At 40.7% G+C, this 24,197-nt stretch overlaps 1 protein-coding gene across 5 annotated transcripts in view; it reads right to left on the reverse strand.

Moving 5' to 3' along the window:
- DPY19L1 (dpy-19 like C-mannosyltransferase 1) overlaps positions 1-24,197 on the reverse strand; it is a 102,579-nt gene that overhangs the window by 34,961 nt on the left and 43,421 nt on the right. For 2 of the 5 annotated variants that reach the window (XM_030551347.1, XM_030551345.1), the window contains exons 12-18: positions 18,201-18,287; positions 16,595-16,654; positions 13,953-14,033; positions 9,517-9,618; positions 8,599-8,670; positions 7,799-7,848; positions 1,092-1,116 (exon numbers count right to left, since the gene is read on the reverse strand). In XM_030551347.1, the coding sequence (XP_030407207.1) occupies positions 1,092-1,116; positions 7,799-7,848; positions 8,599-8,670; positions 9,517-9,618; positions 13,953-14,033; positions 16,595-16,654; positions 18,201-18,287 (477 nt within the window). The remainder of the gene's footprint in view (positions 1-1,091; positions 1,117-7,798; positions 7,849-8,598; positions 8,671-9,516; positions 9,619-13,952; positions 14,034-16,594; positions 16,655-18,200; positions 18,288-24,197) is intronic. The other 3 variants (XR_003998885.1, XM_030551346.1, XM_030551348.1) reach the window with 3 other exon arrangements.

The raw sequence follows: 24,197 nt of genomic DNA on the forward strand, positions 1-24,197 counted from the left end.
TATCAATAAGTTCAACTCAGAGTATCAGTGCCAGATTTTTACCTCTTGACACACAACCTCAGACACACATTACCTGAGGAGAACTTGTGATAAAAATGCAGCCACTCCAATCAATAACTCTACCTATTTGAATCATTTTAATATTTTTGGATGAATTAAGATGTTTCTAAAGAGCAAAACAGCATGATGCCTCAAAATAAATCAGGAAAATAAATAATTGGGTGCCAAGCAGCTCATTAGGAAGCTTTTTTTTTTTTCTTTGAGCATGGAAGGAGATTCCTGCCTCCAAATTGGAAGCAACTATCTACGGGGTGTAGGCTTATTGGAAGCTATTTTCTATATCCTAACCACTAGATTCTAATTAGTTTTCTAACTGTAGTAAATATGGAAGGATTTTGTACTTCAGCCCAGGCTTCTTCAGTGCAAACTTAATTTCCTCAGTGAATGCTTAATTTCTAGTGATCTGACCCCTCATTTTACCCTAGTCTTTCAAACGGCCTCCTGGATTAAAGAATTTGAATGCTAAAATGGGATATAAGCTGGTCTACCTAAATTTTGATGGCTCCACCCATCATCAAGCAGATGTCATATTAAGTCGGGCTGACTTTTTGAACTTAAAATGGAAAAAAACCTCAAAGAAAAGCCATCATTCAAGAACAACAAAATCAACTAAATACCGAAAAAAATGACAATTACTTATGTTAATAAAATGTTAGGAATAACTGATAAAGATCAGAAAGTAAAGTAATAGGCTTAACTACCACACACAAATCCTAAAACAAACAAGACTACACAGGTAGTCTTCAAACATGTTAAGAAAAAAATGAAAAGTTGGAATCCAGGATATTCTATTTATATCATTAAAACAAAGTGTAAGACTTTTCCGCATTACAAACAGGATGTCTTTTGTATGTGTTATTTTAAAGAAGTTATTCTGGTGACACTAACCAAGGAGTAGGGAATTAGACAAAAAAACTAAACTTTTGAGAAACATCATACAAAGAGAATTCTCATTTAAATTATATTTAAAATGTACCAGTACTTATTCAAATTAAGGAGTCACACATGAAATCATAAAGATGAAGTCTTACCTCACCATGGTTAAAATGATCCTCTCTGGATAAAAAAGAAAAACCACACAAATACATTATTTGTCCATAGCACAGAATCATTAATATGTTCTACAGAACGCTCCTTGTGACATTTATGAAATGATCTGATAATTATATATCACTTATATAGCCCTTCTCAGCCACAGATTTCAAAGCTCTTTACAAGTTGGATAAATATCTTTGTCCCATATTTATGTTTTGGCTTATCTCCAAGGCTGAAAAAGCACTTTAATACTTTAATTACTTCTACAAACAATCTTTACAGCAGATTAGCTATTTGGACAAGGAGCTAGAAACTCCCTAACAAAAGATAAGTACACAGAATATGTCCTACTATGTATTGTTAAAACAAGTTAACTGTTTACTTAGTTATGACATGTATGGTTTCTGGCTCCTTAGGAGGAAATCATGTAAATGAAACATTGTTTTTACAGCAACATATGAAGCTTATTGAGACCTTAAAAGAGATACTTCCAGAGAACCTTAACTTTGCTACTGAATTATTGTAAATCTGTTTCCATAAACTGATGCATGTATGCCTAATGTTCCTGCAGGACACTTGTGAGAAAAAAGAGCAAACAAACAGAAACTATGGTAATTTAACTTATCAATAAGCACAAAAACAAATACTATTTTGTGAAGGCAATACAGTGAAGGAAAAAACAGTTCAATTTAGTGAAAACTCAACAGCTCTCCAAAACCAGGTCAATACACTCTTTTGGATCGAAAGCATCTGGCATATATCAATTCAAATGAAAAGAAAGAATCCTAACATTTGTTTGGTAGCAAAAATAAAGGCTACTTACTGGTAACCAGAGTTCTTTGAGATGGCTCTGCATATTCACACTTACTGGTATTACGCCACCTAGTGGTAAAACCTTTTACAAGCAGTGTCCCTTAGACTCTAGAGCAGGGGTCAGCAACCTTTCAGAAATCGTGTGCCGAGTCTTCATTTATTCACTCTAATTTAAGGTTTCATGTGCCAGTCATACATTTTAACATTTTTAGAAGGTCTCTTTCTACAAGTCTATAATATATAACTAAATTATTGTTGTATGAAAAATAAATAAGTTTTTTAAAATGTTTAAGAAGCTTCATTTGAAATCAAATTAAAATGCAGAGCCCCCAGACCGGTGGCCAGGACCCAGGCAGTGTGAGTGCCACAGAAAATCAGCTCACGTGTCGCTTTCGGCACGTGTGCCATAGGTTGCCCACCCCTGCTCTAGAGTGCTCTCTAAACAACTACAAACCTTCTGCTGAACTGCTCAGTGTTTCTGAACACATTCTAAAGGCAAGGCCATAAAATGGGGTGCTGCACCCTCTACCACCTCAGTTCCTTCCATCACCAACCAAGAGATAAAAAGAGGGCTCTGGTACAGAGCCACCTTGAAGAACTCCAGTTACAAGTAAGTAACGAGTGGCTCTGAATATTTCCACTTATGGGATAGTATCATAAGCAGTGCTGAAAATAACCCAGAGGAGGGAACAGAGTTCTAATTGAATACAGACTGAAGCAAAGCTCTACTAAATCTAGCATCAGGCCTACAGGCCACATTTAGAGCATAATGCTTATTAAATGTGTATGGAACTCCAGGCTGCAGACCTGCAAATTCCAACACCAGTAACTTGTTTAAGGCAAGCAAGAAAAGCTGCCATGGCTCTAATGAAATATGATCGTAAGTACAAGAATTTCTGCTACCACGTGCAGGGGCAGCTCCAGGCCCCAGCACGCCAAGTGCATGCTTGGGGTGACAAGCCGCGGTGGGGGTGTTCTGCCGGCGCCACGAGGGCAGCAGGCAGGCTGCCTCGGAGCTTGCCTGCGGAGGGTCCGCTGGTCCCGAGGTCCACCGAAGCCACGGGACCAGCGGACCTGCCACAGGCAAGCCGCCAAAGGCAGCATGCCTGCCGTGTTTGGGGCAGCAGAATTCCTAGAGCGGTCCCTGACCACGTAACGAAGAACAATACATTGTTTAATCCATCTACATGTATTCTGGAACGACATCATACAACCCATGTGATTCTTAGTGTAAAATATGAATAATCTAATCTAGGTATTTTCATGCAACAGCCCTTCTTGCATCAAAAGTATACATAAAGGTGATTTACCCTCATTAGTATGTGGCTTTGGAAAAAATACCAGCAAATTGACAGCACTTTTGGAAAAATACTGGGACTCAGGCCTAAGAATCACCTTATCTCTATGAAAAGATGTGAATGGTGGAATGTAAAAGATGAGCCATCAAGGTATTTAATTCACTTCACCCTTCTGGCTGATGTTGTGGCAACAATAAATGATGTCTTAAGAGATAAATAATATAACAAACACTCAGCTAAGGATTCAAAACATGACTTCATAAGTGTAGCCAAAACCAAACTGAGATCACAAAGAAGAAAAGTAGGGCTTGGCAAACTGGGCCCACGGGGCTCAGGCTTCCCCTCATTGGCTGCAGTGGGACTTCACTTGGCCGCAGCGCGGATTCCTCCTCTCCAGCCCCTCCCCAGTGCTGGGCTGGCAGGCTTCTCCCCTATCCCGCCCTCCTGGCCCCTTTCCTCTGCCCATTTACTCAGTTGGCCAGCTGAGGACTCCAGTTTCAACCCGTCTCCCATTCCCCAAGAGTCTGGAGTGGTGCAATCTATCACTGGTGGTGTGGCAGCCTGGCCCACCATCACCTGAAGCAGAGCAGAGTCCCTCCAACCCTCCTTAAGCCACTCAGTCTCAAGCAGGGGCAGGGCCCGGGCCCGGGGCCAGAACAGAAATTCTCCATGTGACATGACATGTGAGTGAGTAGGGGGAGCCCGCGGGGCCAGGTAGGCGGAGAAGGGGGAGCTGGGCAAGGCTGGGAACAGAGGGGGGAGGGGATACCCGGAGAGGTTGGGAAGAATGTGGGGAAGCAGAGTTGAGCTCAGAGAGTAGAGCCAGGCAGAGACTTCTGGGAGCAGGTGGGGAGGATGGGCTGGGCATTGAAGTCTTAAAGGGGGGGAGGGAGGGAAGACACGCATGGAAGGGAAGGATGGAAACAGTGAGGTTTCCTTGCTTTATTCTCTTTGTGTTGTTACTTGTATGTGTTTAAGAAGGATGAACTGGTTCCCTTTCTTATTAAACTGCATGTCCCAAGAACCTCTTTACTTTTCAGGACTAGAGAGAGAGCTATTTAGGGAGAATTAAAGGCCATTTGGGAGGTGATGGCCCAGAGCGGTGCAGCCAAGGGCCTGGATGAAGGCTGGATTCAGCCATTGATATCAGCTATTTCTTTTTTGTCATTCAAATAGATTTTGGGTCATGACATCCCAGACATCATGTAAAATGCTTCCCTGTGGCCTTCTGACATGTGCACAGAGGTATCTCACTGCCAAGTCCCTATCCTGGGAGGGAAGACTGCAGGGTCATCTCCCACCTCTGTGCAGCCAGTGGCCTATGCTTACCACTGCAACCATGCTGGAGCCTCCACGTTTATTTATTGACAAACAAAATTTGTAGAATTTTAAAATATTGTGTACAGCATTTTTTATTTTTTGGTGCTGAATTCCCTCAGAAATATGGTGTGCTGGGCAGTTGTGGTGGGGGGGGGGCTGTGAGAGGAGCAATGGGCAGTGAGGTGGGGGTCTGAGGGTGAGAGAGTACTGGGCATAGGGATCTGTGGTGGAGATCTCTGGGTGAGGGACCACTGGGCATGGGTGTTGCTGGACATAAGGGGGTGGAAGGTACTGGGAAGGGGGGCGGTGTGGTGGGACATACTGGCAGCGCAGGGCTGGGGGCACAGGTGGGAGGGAAGTACAAAGGTTGGGGTGAAGGCAGCACTGTACAGACATTAGGGTCAAAGGGGGCACAATGCAGGGGTTACTGGCAAAGGGGGCGCAGGATGGGGATGTAGGGGTTGGGGGGCCAGGGGCACCAAAACAGAAGTTCACTCAGGGCGGCATTTTCCCTAATGCCGGCCCTGAGGGGAATACACATTAGACAAGACCTACATAAATTTCTTAACTGTGTTATACACGAAAAACAATCTACCATCAACTAAAAAATGGTAACCAGAGATATCTTTGAACGTTCATTGGGTAGCTAAGTCAGATAACCCCCTACAGATTTTAAGTGCATTAAATATCCTAAAATACAAGATATAAAAGCTGAGACAAGAGAATCAGAGTTTTCTCTCATCCAAGCCACAAACCTGGTCTATTTCAAATGGTAGCTACACAGTTTTCTAGAGTTAAGAAATCTGACTGCTCAAGAGTAGACAGAGTCTAAGTCCAATGGTCCATCCAAGCCATTAGATGAAGAGACTGTGGATCCGAATTGAGAATCTGAGAAAGCAGATCTGGTGACAAAGACAGATGTATGAAGGCCTCACCAGATAACTGAAGGAGATAAGTAAACCACCGCTGATGTAGCCAAACTAGGGCAATGAGAATTATCTTTGCCCCATCCCAACATATCTTCGTCACTACCTTCTGGATCAAAGGAAAGGTGGAAAGCATACAGAAAATTCCCCGGTGCAAAAGGAAGCCTCTGATATGGATTCACTGTTTTTGCCTGCTCTGGAGCAGAAGAGTCAACACGTTTTGTTGAACCTAATGGAAAATGAGTCCACATCTGGGTGATCCCAACTGGAAAATATGTCCTAAATCAACTGATCCTTCAGTGGCCTTCATGAATTTTAGAACTGTTTCTGCTGAGATAGTCTGCAGTTATATTATTCTCTCCTGCTAAATGCAGAGCCACAAAATAAACGTTGTGAAGAATGCACCAGTTCCATAGTTTGATTGTCACTGCACAAATGAGAGCAGACTAAGCACCTCCATTTGTTGACATAATACATATCAGATGTATTATCCGTTACTCGTTGCACAACCCTCCCATGAAAGAGGGAGGAATGATCTGAGGGCCAGATTGATGTGTTGCAACCCCAAAACAAGGTGCAAGCTTCTCTTTTGAGAAATCCAGTGACCCTGAATTGTAAGATCACTCAGATGCACTCACCAACCATTGTTTGACAGATTCAAAATTACCTTCACCAGTAGACTAGATGCTCTTCTGTATATACAAAAGCTTACAAATGGAGAAGCATTACATTAGGAATTCATGCACATTTATATTGACCCATTATGCACAAATGTACAAACGATGGGCACACAATCTACTTCTACTGGTGCACAACCTTCAGTGAGAGACTGATCTGGTCAGCAAATTTCAACTGAAAACAAAGGAAGTTATTATAATCACTTGTGAGATATTTTGACAATTAAGAATATGTAATGAGCAAAGGGTGGTTACATTAAATTCCAAAATATGGCCCATTCTGGAAAATTGCCACACGACTACTCTCCATCAACATGAAGGACAACTGAAAAATTCCTATGGTAGTCCCCAGTAACGTCATGGAGCCCAGAACTGCCAGTCTCCCCAGCAATAGATTTAAACCTGGCCTTGCATTCATGATAGAATGCACTGGAGACAGAGGGAGGCCAGAAACAAGTGGAGAGAAAGATCTTCGTGGAAACTCTGTAGAAGTCTGAGAAGGAAGAGTTATAAACGGTCAGGAGAAAGACTGACAGACAATCTCCTCTGCTCTTCTCCTTTAGTCAGGTGAAGAAGATGCAAACCTCAGAACTGACAATGCCTGTCTGTTCTAAAGACCCTCTGTTTTTTCACTCAGATCTGAGGAAAAATCATAAGCTGTACAATACACATCAGCTAGCACCAACACAGTAAAACGGACCTGAAACTGGGACTACGGCCAGACCCAAAAACTTAAATGGGACTGATCTGACACAATCCTCAAATCCATCCTTTTGGATCCTGAGGCAGAGACCGGAACAGACTGATTTTGAAGCTAGAGAGACTCTGCTGGAATCAGATGGATCTGATAATGAGGCACATGATCTGGCACTGTTAACAGGGTCTGTCTTATCCACACACCTCTTCCTCTTTGGAACCAAGACAGCCAGAATCGATAGCATGATCCTTGATTCCGACACAGGCACCTTCAAGGGCCTGACGGATGGAGCAGTGGGAACCAAAGCCAGATCCAACACTAGTTCTGACTTCCTGGAACCCTTCAACTGCTTTGATGGAAATCACAGGAGACAAAACTGGCCTCTTGGACTCTGGATCCAACAACTGTCCAGATCCAGAGGGCTTAGCCTAAAGAAGCAGCACCTGGAATCTATTCTGCCTCTCCTGGTAAGCTCAGAGTTAAAAGTCAGGCAGATGCAACACCCAGAAGGAGAATGGCTCTCTCCCAGGTACTTCAAGCACCTAATGTCTTACGCTGGGAAAACAGCAGGGCATGAAACACACCGCTTCATTCTCAGTTTTATCCTCTTCAGTTCCACTATAACCTGGATTAAGATACTAACAAACTAACTACTTACCTACACAAATCACTAAACAACTAACAACACACACTCATGGAGTGCCGGATCCGAAAGGACCGAAATCATTCAATTACATCCAGGCACATGGTTGTAAGGAACTGAAGTGGTAGAGGATGCTGCACATCCTTATATGGCCTTGCCCTCAGAATGTTCAGAGATATGGGAGGAGAGATAGGAAGGACCCTAACCGACACTATTGGGAGAAGGTTCTATCTTTAGGCACCACTAGGCAGCACAGTACCTATAAGAGGGAATATGGAGAGCCACTCAAAGATCATCATTAAGTTTAACATCTTAAAGGTAATACTTACCGTTCACAGAGGTCTTTCTGAGATAAAACCCACACAATATATTTAATTGCCTGTTAACAGAAAGAAAGTTAACAAAATATGACAAATTAGCATCTTTCTAAAGCATTTCTGAACATTTTAAAATTCTAAAATTAAATTAAGAGGGCTCGAGATGGTACGGTTAAAACATTAGTAAAGGTAGTTTTCATTCAATATGTTTTAGATATACATGCCAACAAAGAATTCTTATTAGACAAGCAGCCTGCATCTAGCCTGTCTGTTCTTGAGTAAGTTAAACTGAAATGTTTTACACATAATGCAATATACAATAACAAAAAACAGTTCTATAGTCTGACAATGAGGTACAGAATAAGTGCAAAATAGAACTACAGTACATTTTTCATAAAATTTCATTTTTAAATTGTTTAGAATAAAAATATTCAAGTTGAACAGGACAATTAGGAATAACTCTGGCCCCACCCAACTATAAAGGTCCCACAAGGCCCCAAAATAAAAGGGGGCAAATTAGTCCTAAATGTATATTATGTGTTAAAAACTAGCCACTAATTTTTAAATGGGTGTTTCTACAGGCATGATTTTTATAAGGCAAAATGGAAGTTTTGGCATTCATTTCAGGAGGTGCAGGATCACGTCAGTGAACCATATCATACAGAAGACTGTACAGCATTTATTCAAAAAAAAAATCTGGCTATCATTTCTACTCTAACTTACCTAGCTCTTCCTCATTTGAATGAATTTACTGCTCTCCTCAGTACACCACCAAAAGAGGAACTAGTTAACTCACTAAATGAATCACTTACCTTCCTGGTGATTACCCCAAAAACCACAAGAACAACGGGAAGTAGTAACGTCTTTGTGTATCTTATTGGAGTCTGAAATGCAAAGAAACTTTTATTTCCTTCAAATTTAGTTTTAATTTACTACCATTCTCACTCTGAAAGCTACCATGCTTTATATCTGAAATATTTTTCCTCTAGGTAGATTTAAATTTCAACATATAGCAAAAACAAGGTGAGCTGAAAGGAGATTCAAGACATCAAGCCCCATCCAGCTACCTAATTAGTACTCATAACACTGATACAGCATTTATAAATTAGTCCCCCTATGTTTAAGTAAGGCTAGACATTAAACATTACATAAGTTCTTTTCAATTTCTACTTTACAATTGCCTTTAGCATCTTTTTGGAGGCTTCAATCTTATCTCTAGCTTATTTTCTTTAGTTATCAGTCATAAGGCTGGAACTAAATTGTGGATCATCTCAAACACTTGCCAATTCATTTTTTAACATTCATAAATTTATGACTGCACCAAGACAAGTTTAATGGCCCTAAAAGCATTTTTACTCGTCCAGCCAAAGTGATCCTCTGCACAGACAAGCCACAAGACATTGGACCTCAAGATATGGTTCTCACCTACTTTTTATCTCAACATTTTTGTTATGTATTGCTAATTATATAAAACAAGTAGTATCTCAAAACTTAAAGAATCTGTCCTTGTACAGTACTTACTCTCGCATCCAAATCAAGAGCTCCTTCAAGTCTGAAATCATACACTTCCTATTTCTAACCTCACGAAAATCTAGCTCCACTTGAATGTGGAAACAAAAAAGTCTTACAATGACAGCAAACAGCTCTCAGATTTGTTGGTAGAAGCAATCACAGTTGAGGTAAAATATAAACAAGTTATCTCTTTTGTAAATCAATTTTTAATAAGTTACCTCTTTTTCCATGAAGTCAAACTCTGCAGCACAGGTGTACATTAACGTATCAAAATCCTTGTAGCCAATAAATTTTGATTTTAGCAGGTTACTTATATGCGCCTGGTAGGAAATATAAAGCAAAAAACATCTGTAAATAAGAAATTGATCTCATATGCTGTAACAAAGTGCTTTTTTCATAAACAAACATTTTCCTATTTAGTTCAACAAAAACTCTTTATTAATAGTACAAGTGTAAATGCACTAAGTCATTATTTGGACAGATTAAATGAAATTTTCAGGTTCAAAAATGTTAGGTTTGCTCAAATACATACAGCAGAAGATTACAAGAAAAGTTGATTACCAAGTAACTGTGGTTTATCAAGAGCTTTGCATATTCATACTTAGGGGATACCTGCTTTTTATCTTCTCTCTCCGTCTAGTACCCATGAACATCTTGGAATACATCGCTAGCAAACAGGAGCGGCTAACAGAGGAGCTTTGCAAGGGAGTTCTCTGGATGAAGGAGGAACAATTACGTGACCTTTGGGGTAAGTTTGTTGTCTGTAGTCTGTGTGTTTGTGGTGTGCTTGCTGCTTGACTGAAATATACCACATGGTCTGTTTGTTTGGGGGACCATGTGCTGAGCCTAGCGGCCTCCTAAAGTAGACTAAGAGCTTCTTAAAGAGGCTTTGATCCCTAAGCCCTTTAGCACCTATCAACCCTTAACCAGGGGGTGGAGCTACTCAGGAAGACCAGGGCTTTAAAAAGCCTGGTCTTAAGCAACCAGAGGAGCTAGGAAACAGGAGCAGCTAACAGGGGAGTTTTGGGAGGGAGTTTAGAGGGGGGAGTGTGTGTGTCGGGAGGGGGCTAGATACACAACATTCTTTAAATTTAAAGCCAAAAACACCCCCTGATAAAAACAAAAACATCAACTAAGGAATGAGTTGCAGGAGTAAAAAGAGAATGCAGGCAGAAGACCAACAACAGAGTGGGGTCTATCCAGTTTATCGCACCCAATGCAGCATGTACGATTACCTGCCCTGTGGGCAGATGGCGTATGTGTGCATTCGATGCAAGGAGCTCCTGGCCCTCGGAGACCTTGCACAGGCGTTGGAGACCAGGGCGGCTGAACTAGAGGAGCCAAGGGACACCGAGCTACATAGATGAGACTTTCTGGGACACAGTAGAATGGTCCCACCCCCAGTCTGACAGCCTCTGTGTTGTTGAAGAGGACGACATGTTGGAGAACATCCAACTAGAGCAGAGGGAAATGATCCCATAGTTGGGACTCTCCTTCCAGATGATGTTGCAGTACCTTCTCTCACTGAGGATACCTCTCTGGGGGAGGGAACTCCAGTTATTAGGAAGAGACAGGTAATAGTCATGGGGGATTCGATCATTAGAAACATAGTTAGCTGGGTTTGCGATGATCGGGAGAACCGCATGGTGACTTGCCTGCCTGGTGCAAAGATTGCGGATCTCTTGAGACATATAGATATACTTATGTGTAGTGCTGGGGAGGAGCTGGTGGTCGTGGTACATATAGGTACCAATGATATAGGGAAGGATAGGAGAGAGGTCCTGGAGGCCATATTTAGGCTGCTAGGTAAGAGACTGAAGTCCAGGACCTCCATGGTAGCATTCTCCGAAATGCTTCCAGTTCCATGAGCAGGGCCAGTTAGACAAGCAGAACTGCAGGGTCTCAATACGTAGATGAGACGATGGTGTGGGGAGGAGGGGTTTAGATTTATTAGGAACTGGGGAAACTTTTGGGAAAGTGGGAGCCTATACAGGAAGGATGGGCTCCACCTAAACAAAACTGGAACCAGATTGCTGGCACTTCAAATTAAAAAGCTCATAGAGCAGTTTTTAAACTAACGGCTGGGGGAAAGCCAAAAGGTGCGGAGGAGCACGTGGCTCAGACAGAGGCATCCCTTAGGGGAGGATCTATTAATGGAGATTCTCTATGTACTAGTAAAGATGAGAGGATGGAAAATGATAAAATATGGGTAGGATGAGAAACAATCAAATGAAAAAGAGTCCCATTCAATTACATCATGCAATGGCAGAAAGCTAAAAAGTGACAAGTTTTTAAAGTGCTTATATACCAATGCTAGAAGTCTAATTAATAAGGTGGGTGAACTAGAGTTCCTCGTATTAAATGAGGATATTGATATAATACTTATCACAGAAACTTGATGGAATGAGGATAATAAATGGGACACAGTAATACCAGGGTACAAAATAAATCGGAAGGACAGAACAGGCCACGCTGGTGGGGGAGTGGCACTATATATGAAAGGAAGCATAGAATCAAATGAAATAAAAATCTTAAATGAACCAAACTGAACCATAGAATCTCTATGGACAGCAATTCCATGCTCTAATAATAAGAATACAGCTGTAGGGATATATTACTGACCACCTGACCAGGAGGCTGATAGTGACTGCAGAATGCTCAGGAAGATTAGAGAAGTTATAAAAATAAAAAACTCAATAATAATGGAGATTTCAATTATCCCCATATTGACTGGGTACGTCACCTCAGGCTCAGGGCAGAGTGTAGAGAGAAATTTCTTGACGCCTTAAATGACTGCTTCTTGGAGCAGCTAGTCCTGGAACCCACAGGAAGAGAGAGAATTCTTGATTTAGTCCTAAGTGGAGCACACGATCTGGTCCAAGAGGTGAATATAGCTGGACCGCCTGGTAATAGTGACCATAATGTAATTAAATTGAACATCTCCCCTGTGGTGGGGAAACCACCATAGTAGACCAACACTATAGCATTTAAATTTCAAAAAGGGGGACTACATAAAAATGAGGAAACTAGCACAACAGAAATTAAAAGGTGCAGTGCCAAAAGTGCAATCCCTGCAAACTACATGGAAACTTTGTAAAGACAACATAACAGAGACTCAACTTAAATGTATACTTCAAATTAAAGAGCACAGTAAGAGAACAAAAAAAGTGCCTCCATGGCTAAACAATGAAGTAAAGAAGCAGTGAGAGACAAAACGGGATCATTTAAAAAGTGGAAGTTAAATCCTAGTGAGGAAAATAGAGAGGAGCATAAACTCTGGCAAATGAAGTGTAAAAATATAATTAGGAAGGCCAAAAAAGAATTTGAAGAACAGTTAATCAAAAACTCAAAAAGCAATAGCAAAAATTTTTTTGAGTACATCAGAATCAGGAAGCCTGCTAAACAACCAGTGGGGCCACTGGATGATCAAGATGCGAGAGGAGTACTCAAGGACAATAAGGCCATTGCAGAGAAACTAAATGAATTCTTTGCATTGGTCTTCACGGCTGAGGATGTGAGGGAAATTCCCAAACATAAGCCATTCTTTTTCGGTAACAAATCTGAGGTACTGTCGCAGAATGAGGTGTCATTAGAAGAGGTTATGGAACAAATTGATAAACTAAGCTGCTATTCACCCAAGAGTTCTGAAGGAACTCAAGTGTGAAACTGCAGAACTACTAACTGTGGGTTGTAACCATCATTTAAATCAGCTTCTATAGCAAATGCCTGGAGGATAGCTATGGAAATCATAAAACCCTGGAGTGATAATTCCTCTCCCACTTCTGTGCAAGTAATCCTAGAAATCTCATGACAATACAATATCAAATATATAATATAATAAAGGATAATAAAGCCAAAATAGAAATGTTAAGAACATTTGTAAGGGCTTTGGGACACAATTATCTTAACCAAAACTTCAACATTATTTTTGAAGATGTAGATAAATCTTACTATCTCCTCTCTTCTTTGTATTGTTAATTTATTCTAGCTCTGGATGACGTTTGCCAATTTGTTACTTGCTGCTTATTTTAATGTATTGTTTTATTACAGCACCATTCTCTTTTTCTTCCTCAATGCTTCTGATCAAAACATGCTAAATAGATAAAACGTAAATGTTTAGATTCCATCTTCATGCAAAACCTCTTAATGATAAAGTAGGAGTGCAGAACAATGTAATCTAAATGTAGAATTTACAAATTCAGTTTTTCCCGTGGTTTCCCATAAAGCACGAATAGGTCTTTAAAAAGAAGTCACTAAATTTTTTTAAAACTCCAAAGACAGTTTTACTAAGTTGTTTGCCATGTACCAAAGTTTTACTTAGCAAATGCATAGTCCTACAACAATGGTGGTCAGTAAAGAGCTGAACAAAGTTTCACTTTTCCATGCTAACTCAATTTCTTGGAACATTACATTGGCTCACCAAAAAAGTTACAGCATTCATTTATTGGCTTGGTTTAACGTTTAAGTTCATTTCATTTAGGAAGAAAGGAAAATGGAATAATAAATTAGCAATCACTTTAAATATTGTGCAGTTTAAATATTTTATTTCTCAGAGAAGAAAAAAACATTTCAAGGATTAAATAAGATATGAAGCAACATAACTGTCTAAAATAAAACCTTTAACAATGACTAACATTAAAAAAGCAGCACTTACATCATCAGCTACTCCAAATATTAGAGAAGTCAAATATTTCAAGGTGACTGTCCCAAATAACCAAGCAAATCCTTCAATGGCCTACAAATAAAGGATACATTCAGACTGAAGGAGGAGAACAGAAGAAAAAAAGCATACTGAAGTTGTGCAGTTAGTGGGAAAAGTTCTCTCGTATGTTAGGAAAGGGTCAAGAATAAAGCAACAGACAATCACAAGAAGTTTGATTTGTAACTCAAGGTACACTCCAATAATTAGAGAACACAGTACTAATATTAAATCTTTTCCTGTTGAAACTGAAAGATCTAGTACTGCTTTATGCACGTTGCCCCAAGCACTACAGTTAAGACTCCCTTTTCTCTCCTACTGCATTGAAACAATATCACAGAAAGAGTATAGTCAGCAGAAATGAGGTTTCCAGAAACTTATTTTTATCTACTTTTTATAAAACATTAACATAATGGTTAACAGTGTAAGTATTAAAAGAGGATGAATGATATAAAAGCTAATGGAAAACAGCAGAACTGAGGCAGACTAGTTACAAGTTGAGGCACACATATTGTAATTTTAAAATTTTTATATATCTATATATATATCTATCTCCCATTTTGTTCATCTTTCCTGAAATAGTTGTTAATCTAATGTAGGTAGAGTGTCTTTCTATTTTTAAAAATTATTTCTTGTTAACTACCTTTCTAGAGATGGTATTTCTCAAAAGGATGAAATACATTTGTGACACTGCATCCCATATTCTTCAGAGAGATTATATGATATGATTATGACAATCACAATGTATTTTATGCAAGATAGGTCATGTGAGATCAGTGGAAAAGTTATGATTTGCTGATTATGATTATCCTTCTTATATGCAAGTACCATTTTCTATCTGAAATTAGGAATATTGACTATATATCTGTATTACAAATGTGTTTACACCTGGGGAACGCTCCCTAGGCAAGAGACACTCAGTCTAGATGGCTGGCTGGGAAGGACCCATTCAGGTTAATGGGCCATTAGAAGAAAACTATATGCCTTAGAAGGGGTTAATCTCCCATGGGAGGCCTTCCTGAGGACGCTGTAAAGAGACTCTGACTCATGGCTGCTAGGACCCTACAGAGTCATGTGACCAGGTCACCTGGTACTGGACTCCATCTTGGGAATACCAGTATTTTTCCACTGACTGGTGTGGGAACGATGCTTGGAGACAAAGCATATGTAAAAGCTATTTAAGGCAGGGGGTGACATCATCAAGGTTCTTCACTGACTCCCCACTCAAAGATGATTCTTGAAAACACTAGAGGAACAAGGACTGAACTGGAGGAACTGCTGGACCCAGGCTGAAGGAATTTTTAGCCTGTGAAAGTAACATCTGGGGTTTTTAAGCGGCAAGCAAGTGCAGCTGGTCCCTCTGGAATCTCCGCAACCTGCTGGAAACATCATTTAGGATAAGAATTTGCTACTCATATCCAACTTCTTTAGTATATTAAGCTTAGATTGCGTTTTTGTTTATTTGCTAGATAACCTGCTTTGATCTGTTTGCTATTCCTTATAATCACTTAAAATCTATCCTTTGTAGTTAATAAATGTTTGATTTACCACAAACCAGTATGTGGGACTCTCAACTTGGGGCAAAAAGCTGTTGCCTATTTCCTCTCAACATTGAGGGAGGGGGCAAATTTCATGATCTTATGCTCTACAGATCTGTGTGCAGCACAAGACGGTATAATTTGGGGTTTACACTCCAGAGGGAGATGGACACTTGAGCAGCTCCTTAGCTGTAGCCCCCACAACGCAGAGCTGATCACAGCAATCTGTATGTACTGCAGCTGGGTGTGTCCCTACCTGTATGTGTGCTGAAGCCTGGGAGAGGGTTTGGCAGGCTGGTCACAGCTGTACAGTGTAACGGGTGCCCAGATGGTGGGTTGGGGGGCTCAGTGGTACCCCCGTTCCAGGTGGAACCCATCACAACATTTATTGGCTGCAGTTATAGGAATTGGGACTTTTTTTAGCCTCAAAGTAACAGGAATTTACATCCGTTATTTTTTAATCTAACCAGCATCCTTTAAGATTGGGATTAAGATATGCAAATAATCCCCTATATCATGGTATCCCCTCCAGAATTTTACTGTGTTTATTTTGTTTTGCAACTCTGGTAGGAGCCAATATTTAAATCATACTTTTCCACTAGTATTCTCTCCAGGATGGTGAACTTGTACTATTATCATATTCTTTCAATCCACTGGAGAAATTTGCTGTTCAGATCTGTTTCTCAAACTAAGTTCACTTTGTCAATATTGCCCTGAAGTTCTAAAATAAGAGGGCATACAATCTTCTTTTTAAATCAGAATTGGATTATTTTGCAATTTCCTTCCATAATTCTGTCTTGGAGATAAACCTAGTTTAAGCGGTCCAATTCTTAGGATTTTGTACATAATTGTAACTAACTAGAAAATTCCGGTATTTTTAACTTCTGTTAACTTTATTCCTTTTTGTGTCAGTTTTCCTAATTGATATTCAAAATATCACTTCAAACAATCAGTTCTCATATATTCACTGCATAAAAATACACTGATAATTTCCTGATTTGGCAGACCAATAAATGGTAGTTCTTTTCTGATAAATTCTGTTATTTTATCAATCCTTACCCATAAACTGACTTCTCTTCTACTCATTTTCAGCAATTTTGGACTCAATTCAAGCATACCCTAAAAAAATAATTAAAAATTAATGCACCTATTTTATAATATTTCCAATCATGTTCCAGTAACGCAAAAAAAAGGGATTTTTTTATACAGAGCTTGACATGTCACCACATGAACATCCTTAAAAATTATAGTTCAAACCCATGTAACCTGTCAACCACATGACTGAATATCAGAAGAACTGATACTCTTATTATTGCAGTTTCCATACATTGAATTAGAGCCACTCTTCTCTTTGCCAGGAGAGAATCTATTTTACATAGTTTCTGAAAAAACATCAAAGGCAATACAAGCGCAGAAAGGTTGGCTATTTTCACTAGCAACAAGAAACTTTTAAGTGAGGAATAATTACAGCATAAAAAAAAATGTACACAAAGAATCCCCAAGGGAAGATGAGGTAGAATGACAGAAAAACATTAAACACAGAATCACTAAGTTTCCCTACCTTTTGTTACTAAGTTACAAATTTGTTAAGTTCTAAATTTTCCTCTTGTATGCCCTCTTCACCATCTTATGATAGCAAGAACCCTTACTGATGTTACGAGCAATAAAAATCAGAAATGAGGCATTAACTGAAGAGCTGTAAGAAGCCTACTCTACACCAGACTAATGGCCACATGACATTGAGATTTCATTACAGATGGTCAAACAACAAAAAGGTTTTTTTGTAACTAGGGATATTTTAGCTTCTAGCTAACGAAGGAGCCAGGAGCATGGCTCAGCATCCCTATAGTATAGTTATGTTATTTCTCAGAAGAGATGTAAGAAACAAAAAGTTAAAATAAAAAGACTGAGACATTGGGCTACCCTCCATGCTTCCAAGATGGAACATCAAGAGAGACTGAGGTGGAAATAGGCTCTCTTTAGTGTCCTTCTACTAGCCTTGATTAACAATTATTTTGTCTTCTTCCATCCTGGAGTAAGTACATGATTTGTGTAAGTGAGATTTTTCTGTAAAAAAGAGGGGGTGAGGAAGATACTGGATGACAAACCTTTAATGATTTTAATAATGCTTGGAGTGTGGTCCTGAGTGAGTGAACTTTCCAAGACTGTTTTCATATTGACTTACAATTTCTGATTATTGTTGCTTCTGTTAGTGGTCATTCTGTTCTGTTCTATTTGCAGTTTTGAAAAACATATCCATTTTAAGATTTTTTTTTAATACTGCTTAAGCTTCAAACAGAAATTTACTGAAGCCACAGCTTTCATTTTAAAGTCCAATCAGTTAATCATGTATAGCTTGTGCGTCAGATGTTCTACAAAATTTGCCAGCATATAAATAACTTTTAGTACATTGTAAAACATGATTGTTTTAGCCTTACACCTGAAAAAGTATAAGTCCATGTTGAGTTTCTCTCATGTCAAAGCTTTGATGTGTCAACATTTTATTGACTTTATTAACACTTCTCCCAAGACTAAACTTATCAATCTCATGGAAGTATATTTTCTATTTAGAAAAGTTACAATTCTCCATTTAATGCGCCAATCCATAGATAATAGTGCAGAAATACATTCCTAAGCATCTGAAATGAATTCTTCCAAAACTTACCCAGATAACTGCTAAAGAGGCAGCATAATATGATGTCAATAACATTGAGTTGCCAAACATCAAAATGAAACACAGTGCAAGAGATGCCTGAAATAAGAAAATACAAAACATCTCCAAATATCTAAACCATCAAGTAATTCTCTCAAATACAACATAGTATAAATAAAATAATTGATAACTGACAGCAATACCATGGTTTTCTTTAAATATATCAATATCTACATACTATGCAGCAACTCTCTGAGCTAGAGACCCAGCTTACAGAACTGTATTGAGAAAGGTTAGTAATAAAGATTTAAAATGATGGCAAGATAGCAAATGTGAACTACTATGATAATATAAGTTACATGGACTAAAATATTTAAGAATAGAATATATTTCGACCCCAATGATTTTTTTTTCATTCTTTTTAAATGCTATTCCTGATGTTTTATTCATTCTTTCCAGTTATTTTACTAGGTCACTTATATATGCTGATTGTCCACAGGATTCTGAAAGTCTGACTAAGTAATAAAGAAATTTTGAGGAGGAAAAAAAGGGAGAGGTTACTCACCTTGTCCAATAACTGGAGTTCTTTGTGATGCGTGTTCCTTTGGGTACTCCACTTCAGATCCACATGCACCCTGTACCTTTGACCACAGATTTTTGGTACAATGCCTGTTTGGCCTGCACATGCACACTACACATGCTGTACCTCGAACAGAGGCTGTATAGACCTGTACGGGGAACCACCCTCTGTTCCTCCTCTACTGCAAAGTCCCACAAAGGAAACTCCAAAGCAAAGGGGAAGAAGGGAATGTAGTGGAGCACCCAAAGGGGGACACATCTTGAACTCCAGTTTCTGCACAATGTGAGTAATCACTCTTTCTTTGAGTAGTGTCCCTGTGGGTGCTCCAATTCAAGTGACTCCTTAGGTCAAGGAGACAGGAGGTTTAGAACAGAGTCCAGCACTGAAGAGAGAACTGCATTGTCTTCTGCAGCATCTGATCTAGCAGCATGAACCAAAGCATAACGGCTGGAAAATGTATGCACTGAACTCCACATTGCAGCTTTGCAGAACTCTCAGCAACTGGAACCTTTTTGAGTAGGGCTACAGACAGACTGCAATCAAACAGAACATGCAATCCCTTGCAGGGGAGTTTGAACATCAGCCAAACCATTACATGCAATAATACATCCAGGGAGTCTCTCTGGGAGATAGTGTATTCCCTGGACCTATCTTCAATAGAAACAAAAAGTCATGGGGACTTCTTGAACGTTCTGGTTCTGTTCAAGTAAAAGGCCAATGCCCTCTTAACATCTAGCGTATGGAAGATAGCTTCCTGTGTAAATGAATAATGCAGTTTAGGAAAGAAAACTGGAAAGTGAATGGTCTGGTTTATATGAAATAGAAGAAACCTCAGGTAAAAATTTTGCAGGAGGCTGTAATTATACCTGCTCCTTGGAGAACAAATTCAATGGAGAACCTGGCATTAGAGCCCCAGTCTCTCCAACCCTTTTTGCAGAAGCGAAGGTCACCAAAAAGACTGTCTTCATGGACAAATGTAACAAAGCATGTAGCTAGTGGCTCAAAAGGCAGTTTCATGGGATGGTTAAAAACAAGGTTGAAATCCCAAAGCAGAGTAGATCACTAATCTGTGGAAAAAGGTTTGTAAGACTTTAAGAATCTCATTGTGATCAGATGTGTGAAATTGACAAACCGCCTAATGGTGAGTAGAAAACTGTTACTAATGCTAAGTGAACCCTGATGGAATTCAGAGACTTGATGTTTTCAATTCCAATAGGTAATCCAAGATTCTGGAAAGAGATGACTGGACAGGTGAAAGATAACAGAAGTTACACCAAAGATGACATCTTCTCCATTTCTGGAGGCAAGTGCGTCTTGTAGATTTCTTCCTGCTATTTAACAGCACATGTTGTACTCCCGATGAACAGGATGCCTCTAATCTTGAGAGCCACTGAAGAGCCATGCTTGGTGTTGCAGAATGTTCAGATTGGGGTGAAGTGTTTGACCCACATCCTGAGACAGTGAAGAATTGATGGGGAGTTGGCACAGAGGGCAAGTCTGACAAGGTAAGGAAACAAAACTTGTCTTGGCCAAGTTGATGTAATCAAAATGACACTGGCTTGGTTGTGCCTGATCTTGTGAAAACTTTTAAAAGCAATGGAGTTGGTGGAGACCCATAGAGAAAGACCCTTTGTCCATGTAATGAGAAAATCCTCAATCTCTAGGAGATGCCCGAGTCATCCTTTAGAACAGAATTTTCTTCACTCCATGTTGCCTGCAATGGCAAAAGATTCCAAAGCTAAGACTACTTTGTTGGACACTTGAGAGTCCAAGTCTCATTCGCAATTTAGGGGAAAATTCACTGACAGGCATGGCTCCTCGAAAGGAGAGGCACCTCTTCAAACTCACGTAGCCCAGCATCTCATATTCAAGAAAAAAATTTGGACTCCTCAGAATGAGGAAAAAAAAAAATTTTGGAGGGGAGAAAGAAAACGAGAACAGTTCCAATAACTATAAAGTATCCTATAAAGTACTAAACTACATACTATAACTCTAAATAGAAAACAGGCACACAGTAAATTCCAATTCTGGCTGAAGGCAGCTGAGAAGGAATCAAGCATGTTGGAACAATTTTTATAGTGGAGGTGCTGCTGAAGGAATATATTTGGTGTTTATTAGTACTTCAAGAAGGGGGTGTGGCAGCACCCCTAATTCCAGCATCACTAGAAGGAACTGAAGGCTGTTTGCCCACACAGCCCTATATAGCCTGGGTATGGGGCAGGAGTATTTGTAGGGCGCATGAGCAGGCCAGACAGGCAATACTACCAAAAATCTCTGATCAAAGGCACAGGGTGCATGTGCCCCTGAATTGAAGCCCCCAGAGGGACACTCAAAGAACAACTTTATATTTCTGCCAAACAGAAAGCTGTAGATTTCAAATAAACAACACTATCAAAACTGGTAAACCAAAAATTTGATGCAGCATTTTCTTTGGCCATAGACATACTTAACCATATCATAGTTTTCTCCACTATTTTCTTATACAGTTGTAGCTGCCAACTATACTGTTCTGGCAAGTATTATTCTGGATTTTACAAAAAATTATGGATTCACAGGCCCAGCCAATGTCTCAGAAGCTATAACAGCTGATATTGAATAGGGGATGTGCTTCCAGAATCCATTAGAAGGTAAAGGACAGAATCCATGAGGAGACTAACACCTTAAGAATCAGTTGAACCCACTGTGAGAGACCATAATTAGCAAGGAAAAAATCTCTAAGAATAAATTAAAATCCACTGGATGGAGTAACAAAGTAAACCATTAAAGCCACAGAAGGGATAGGGGAGACACTATAAACACATTGGAATGGGAAGAAGTGGAGGATGGTGATTGAGAATCAATTGCTGGGAAAAGAGAAAAGAATTCATTATCAGGTGTGTAAGAGAAGGACAGAAAGAACCAATGGGGGAAAGATAAGCATAAGCCTATATTAAGTTGTTTCTTCTAGTAGGTGAGCTATAGTTCTTTGGATTCTCAATAATCTCCTCCTAACCAGAATATTGTTCAAGAATGCATTATAGGGCATTTCTTAAGTCCTAATGAATGCACCGCACTTAAAGGACATGTTGGCTGGGCTTGCTGAGGGAGGGCAGCTGTGCTTTGTGGCTGGAGGGGATGGGGAGTGAGGTTAGAGACTGCTGCAAAAGGTGAATAGTGGTTAGTTTTGTGGTGCTGACTCACTCCCCAGGAATGTGAGGTTGGAAGGTGCAAGTCCTGGCGTGGGAAGCTCCTTTTTTCCACGCAGCATTCAAGGCAGCACCCACTCTCCCTCCCCTAGTGGAGGCAAATATCGGGTTGGGTTAGGACTTGCTGTGGACATTGTGCTAGTCACTCCTCTTTAAAGGGGGCTGGGATGGAATTTTTCCCACACCACCAGATTGGCTTCGGTGGAGTGAGGTTTTTTCGCCTTCCCCACAGTGGGTGTAAGGAATGACCTTTTCTAGTAAGAAGAAAGGGTAGTAGGCTATATATCGCAACTTATTTTGTAAGTGTGGGGTGGACGTCCAGTGCAGGTACTCCATAGGGAAGACATCCAGTGACCAGATAAATAGTCTGGTAGAAGTACTCATAAAGGAGGTGCCGGGTAAAGGAACAGAACGGGGAAGGAGTGTTGGGGACTCCTATGCTTGACACGGCAGGGAGCCAACTCCCCCCCCGCCCCCCGGTCTCATAGACACCTTACCCTCCTATGAGGGGGGTGAATAGTAAGGTCCAAGCCATGTGTTGGCTGGAGGGACTTGGATGGAAAATGAAGGGTGCTGGTGGAAGCCCCAGGTAATGATTTGAATAAATATGGATTTGCTTGCACTGTACACTTTATCTGCCTGCTAGTCCCAGACCTCTATATAATAAATTTGAGGCCTGATTAAAACCCATAACAAGTGTCTCCTGTCCTTCTTTCGGTATACCCAGACAATGAAGTGTATTATAGCAATCAGACTCTTCAGGAAGAGCCTGAACACTATGGAAAAATCCAGAAAGTCATGTGGTAGCAGATATTTCTCAAAATACACAAACACAGAAACTTGTCATGGCACCAGGTTTGTATAATTTTTGGTGGTACCCAGAACAGGTCCAAGTACAGCCATCCCGTCCATAGGATGGACCAGGGCAACCGCCCCAGACCCCACGCTTGGGGGGCCCTGCACTTTAGGGGGACGCAGGGTCCAGGGCAGCCTGGGAGGTTAGCAAGAGGCCTGGCAGTGACCGACCTGGCATCCGGGAAGACCAAATATAAGAACTAATAAATTAAGCTTGCAGGTAATTTACTTATATGTTTGGAACTACCAGGAAGTGGCCAGGATAAGGAGTGAAGGACCATCACCTCCAACCTTCATGTTTTCTCAAGCTAAAACATCCTGAGATTTTGCTCAGGACTAACGTAATCATAAAATATTTTCTCATTTCTTATTTTGAAGTATGTACCAGAACATTTTTGGGGCTGTCATATGGATAAGTCATCTTCATGAGCAGGGCTGGGTTGACTCTCCTGTGAGTCTGGGGCTATTAGATTCTCTGGGGCCCCTGTATACAAAAGTATTTTCCTTAATTTAAAACAAAATCATCACAATTATGGCATTGAGGGTATTAACACTATACTAAACTTGCCTTTTCATTAGCAAAGCCATTCTATGGTTACCTATCAGTCTTAAAACATGAAGAATATAGTTAATTCAAAATAGCCTACTTCTTATCTTAGAATAGCTGTTATATTAATTTCTTTCTGGGAGGGATTTTGGGTGCAGGAGGGGGCTCCAGGCTGGGGCAGAGTGTTGGGGTGCAGGAGAGGCTGAGGGATGCAGGCTCTAGGAGAGAGTTTGGTGCAGGAGGGGATTTTGACCTGGGGTAGGGATTGGGGTTCAGGAGGGAGTGCGGGGTCTGGGAGGGAGGTGGGATGCAGGACAGGGTGTGAGATGCAGGCTCCGGCTGGGAGCACAGCAGAACTCAGGCAGGCTGCCTGCCTGCCATATCCCACGCTGCTCCTGGAAGCGGCCAGCTGCGGACACCTCTCTGCATGCCCCTGGGGGGGGACAGTGTGTCTCCATGCGTTGCACGCACCTGCAAGCGCCAGCCCTGCCAATGGAAGCTGTGGGAACAGTGCTGGGGGGAGGGGCAGCGCACAGAGCCTCCTCTCCAGATGTGCCAGCTGCTGGCCGCTTCAGGGAGCGGTGTGGGGCCAAGGCATGCAGGCAGCCTGCCTGAGTCCTGCTGCAAGACTTTTAGTGGCCCGGAGATCACAATCAACTGGCGGAGGCTCCAGGATTGACCTGTTGATGGCAATCGGCAGTTTGGTGACCACTGAATTGTATATAATTATGGATTTATTTTTGCGGGGCTCCCTTAGTCAGAGGCCCTCAGCTGCAGCCCCTAAAGACCTGTGTAAGTCCGTGGCCCTGTTCATGAGCTGTTCCAATTAACAGCTTTGAACT

The sequence above is a fragment of the Gopherus evgoodei genome, chromosome 2, assembly GCF_007399415.2.
Source record: "Gopherus evgoodei ecotype Sinaloan lineage chromosome 2, rGopEvg1_v1.p, whole genome shotgun sequence".
Lineage (NCBI taxonomy): Eukaryota > Metazoa > Chordata > Testudines > Testudinidae > Gopherus > Gopherus evgoodei.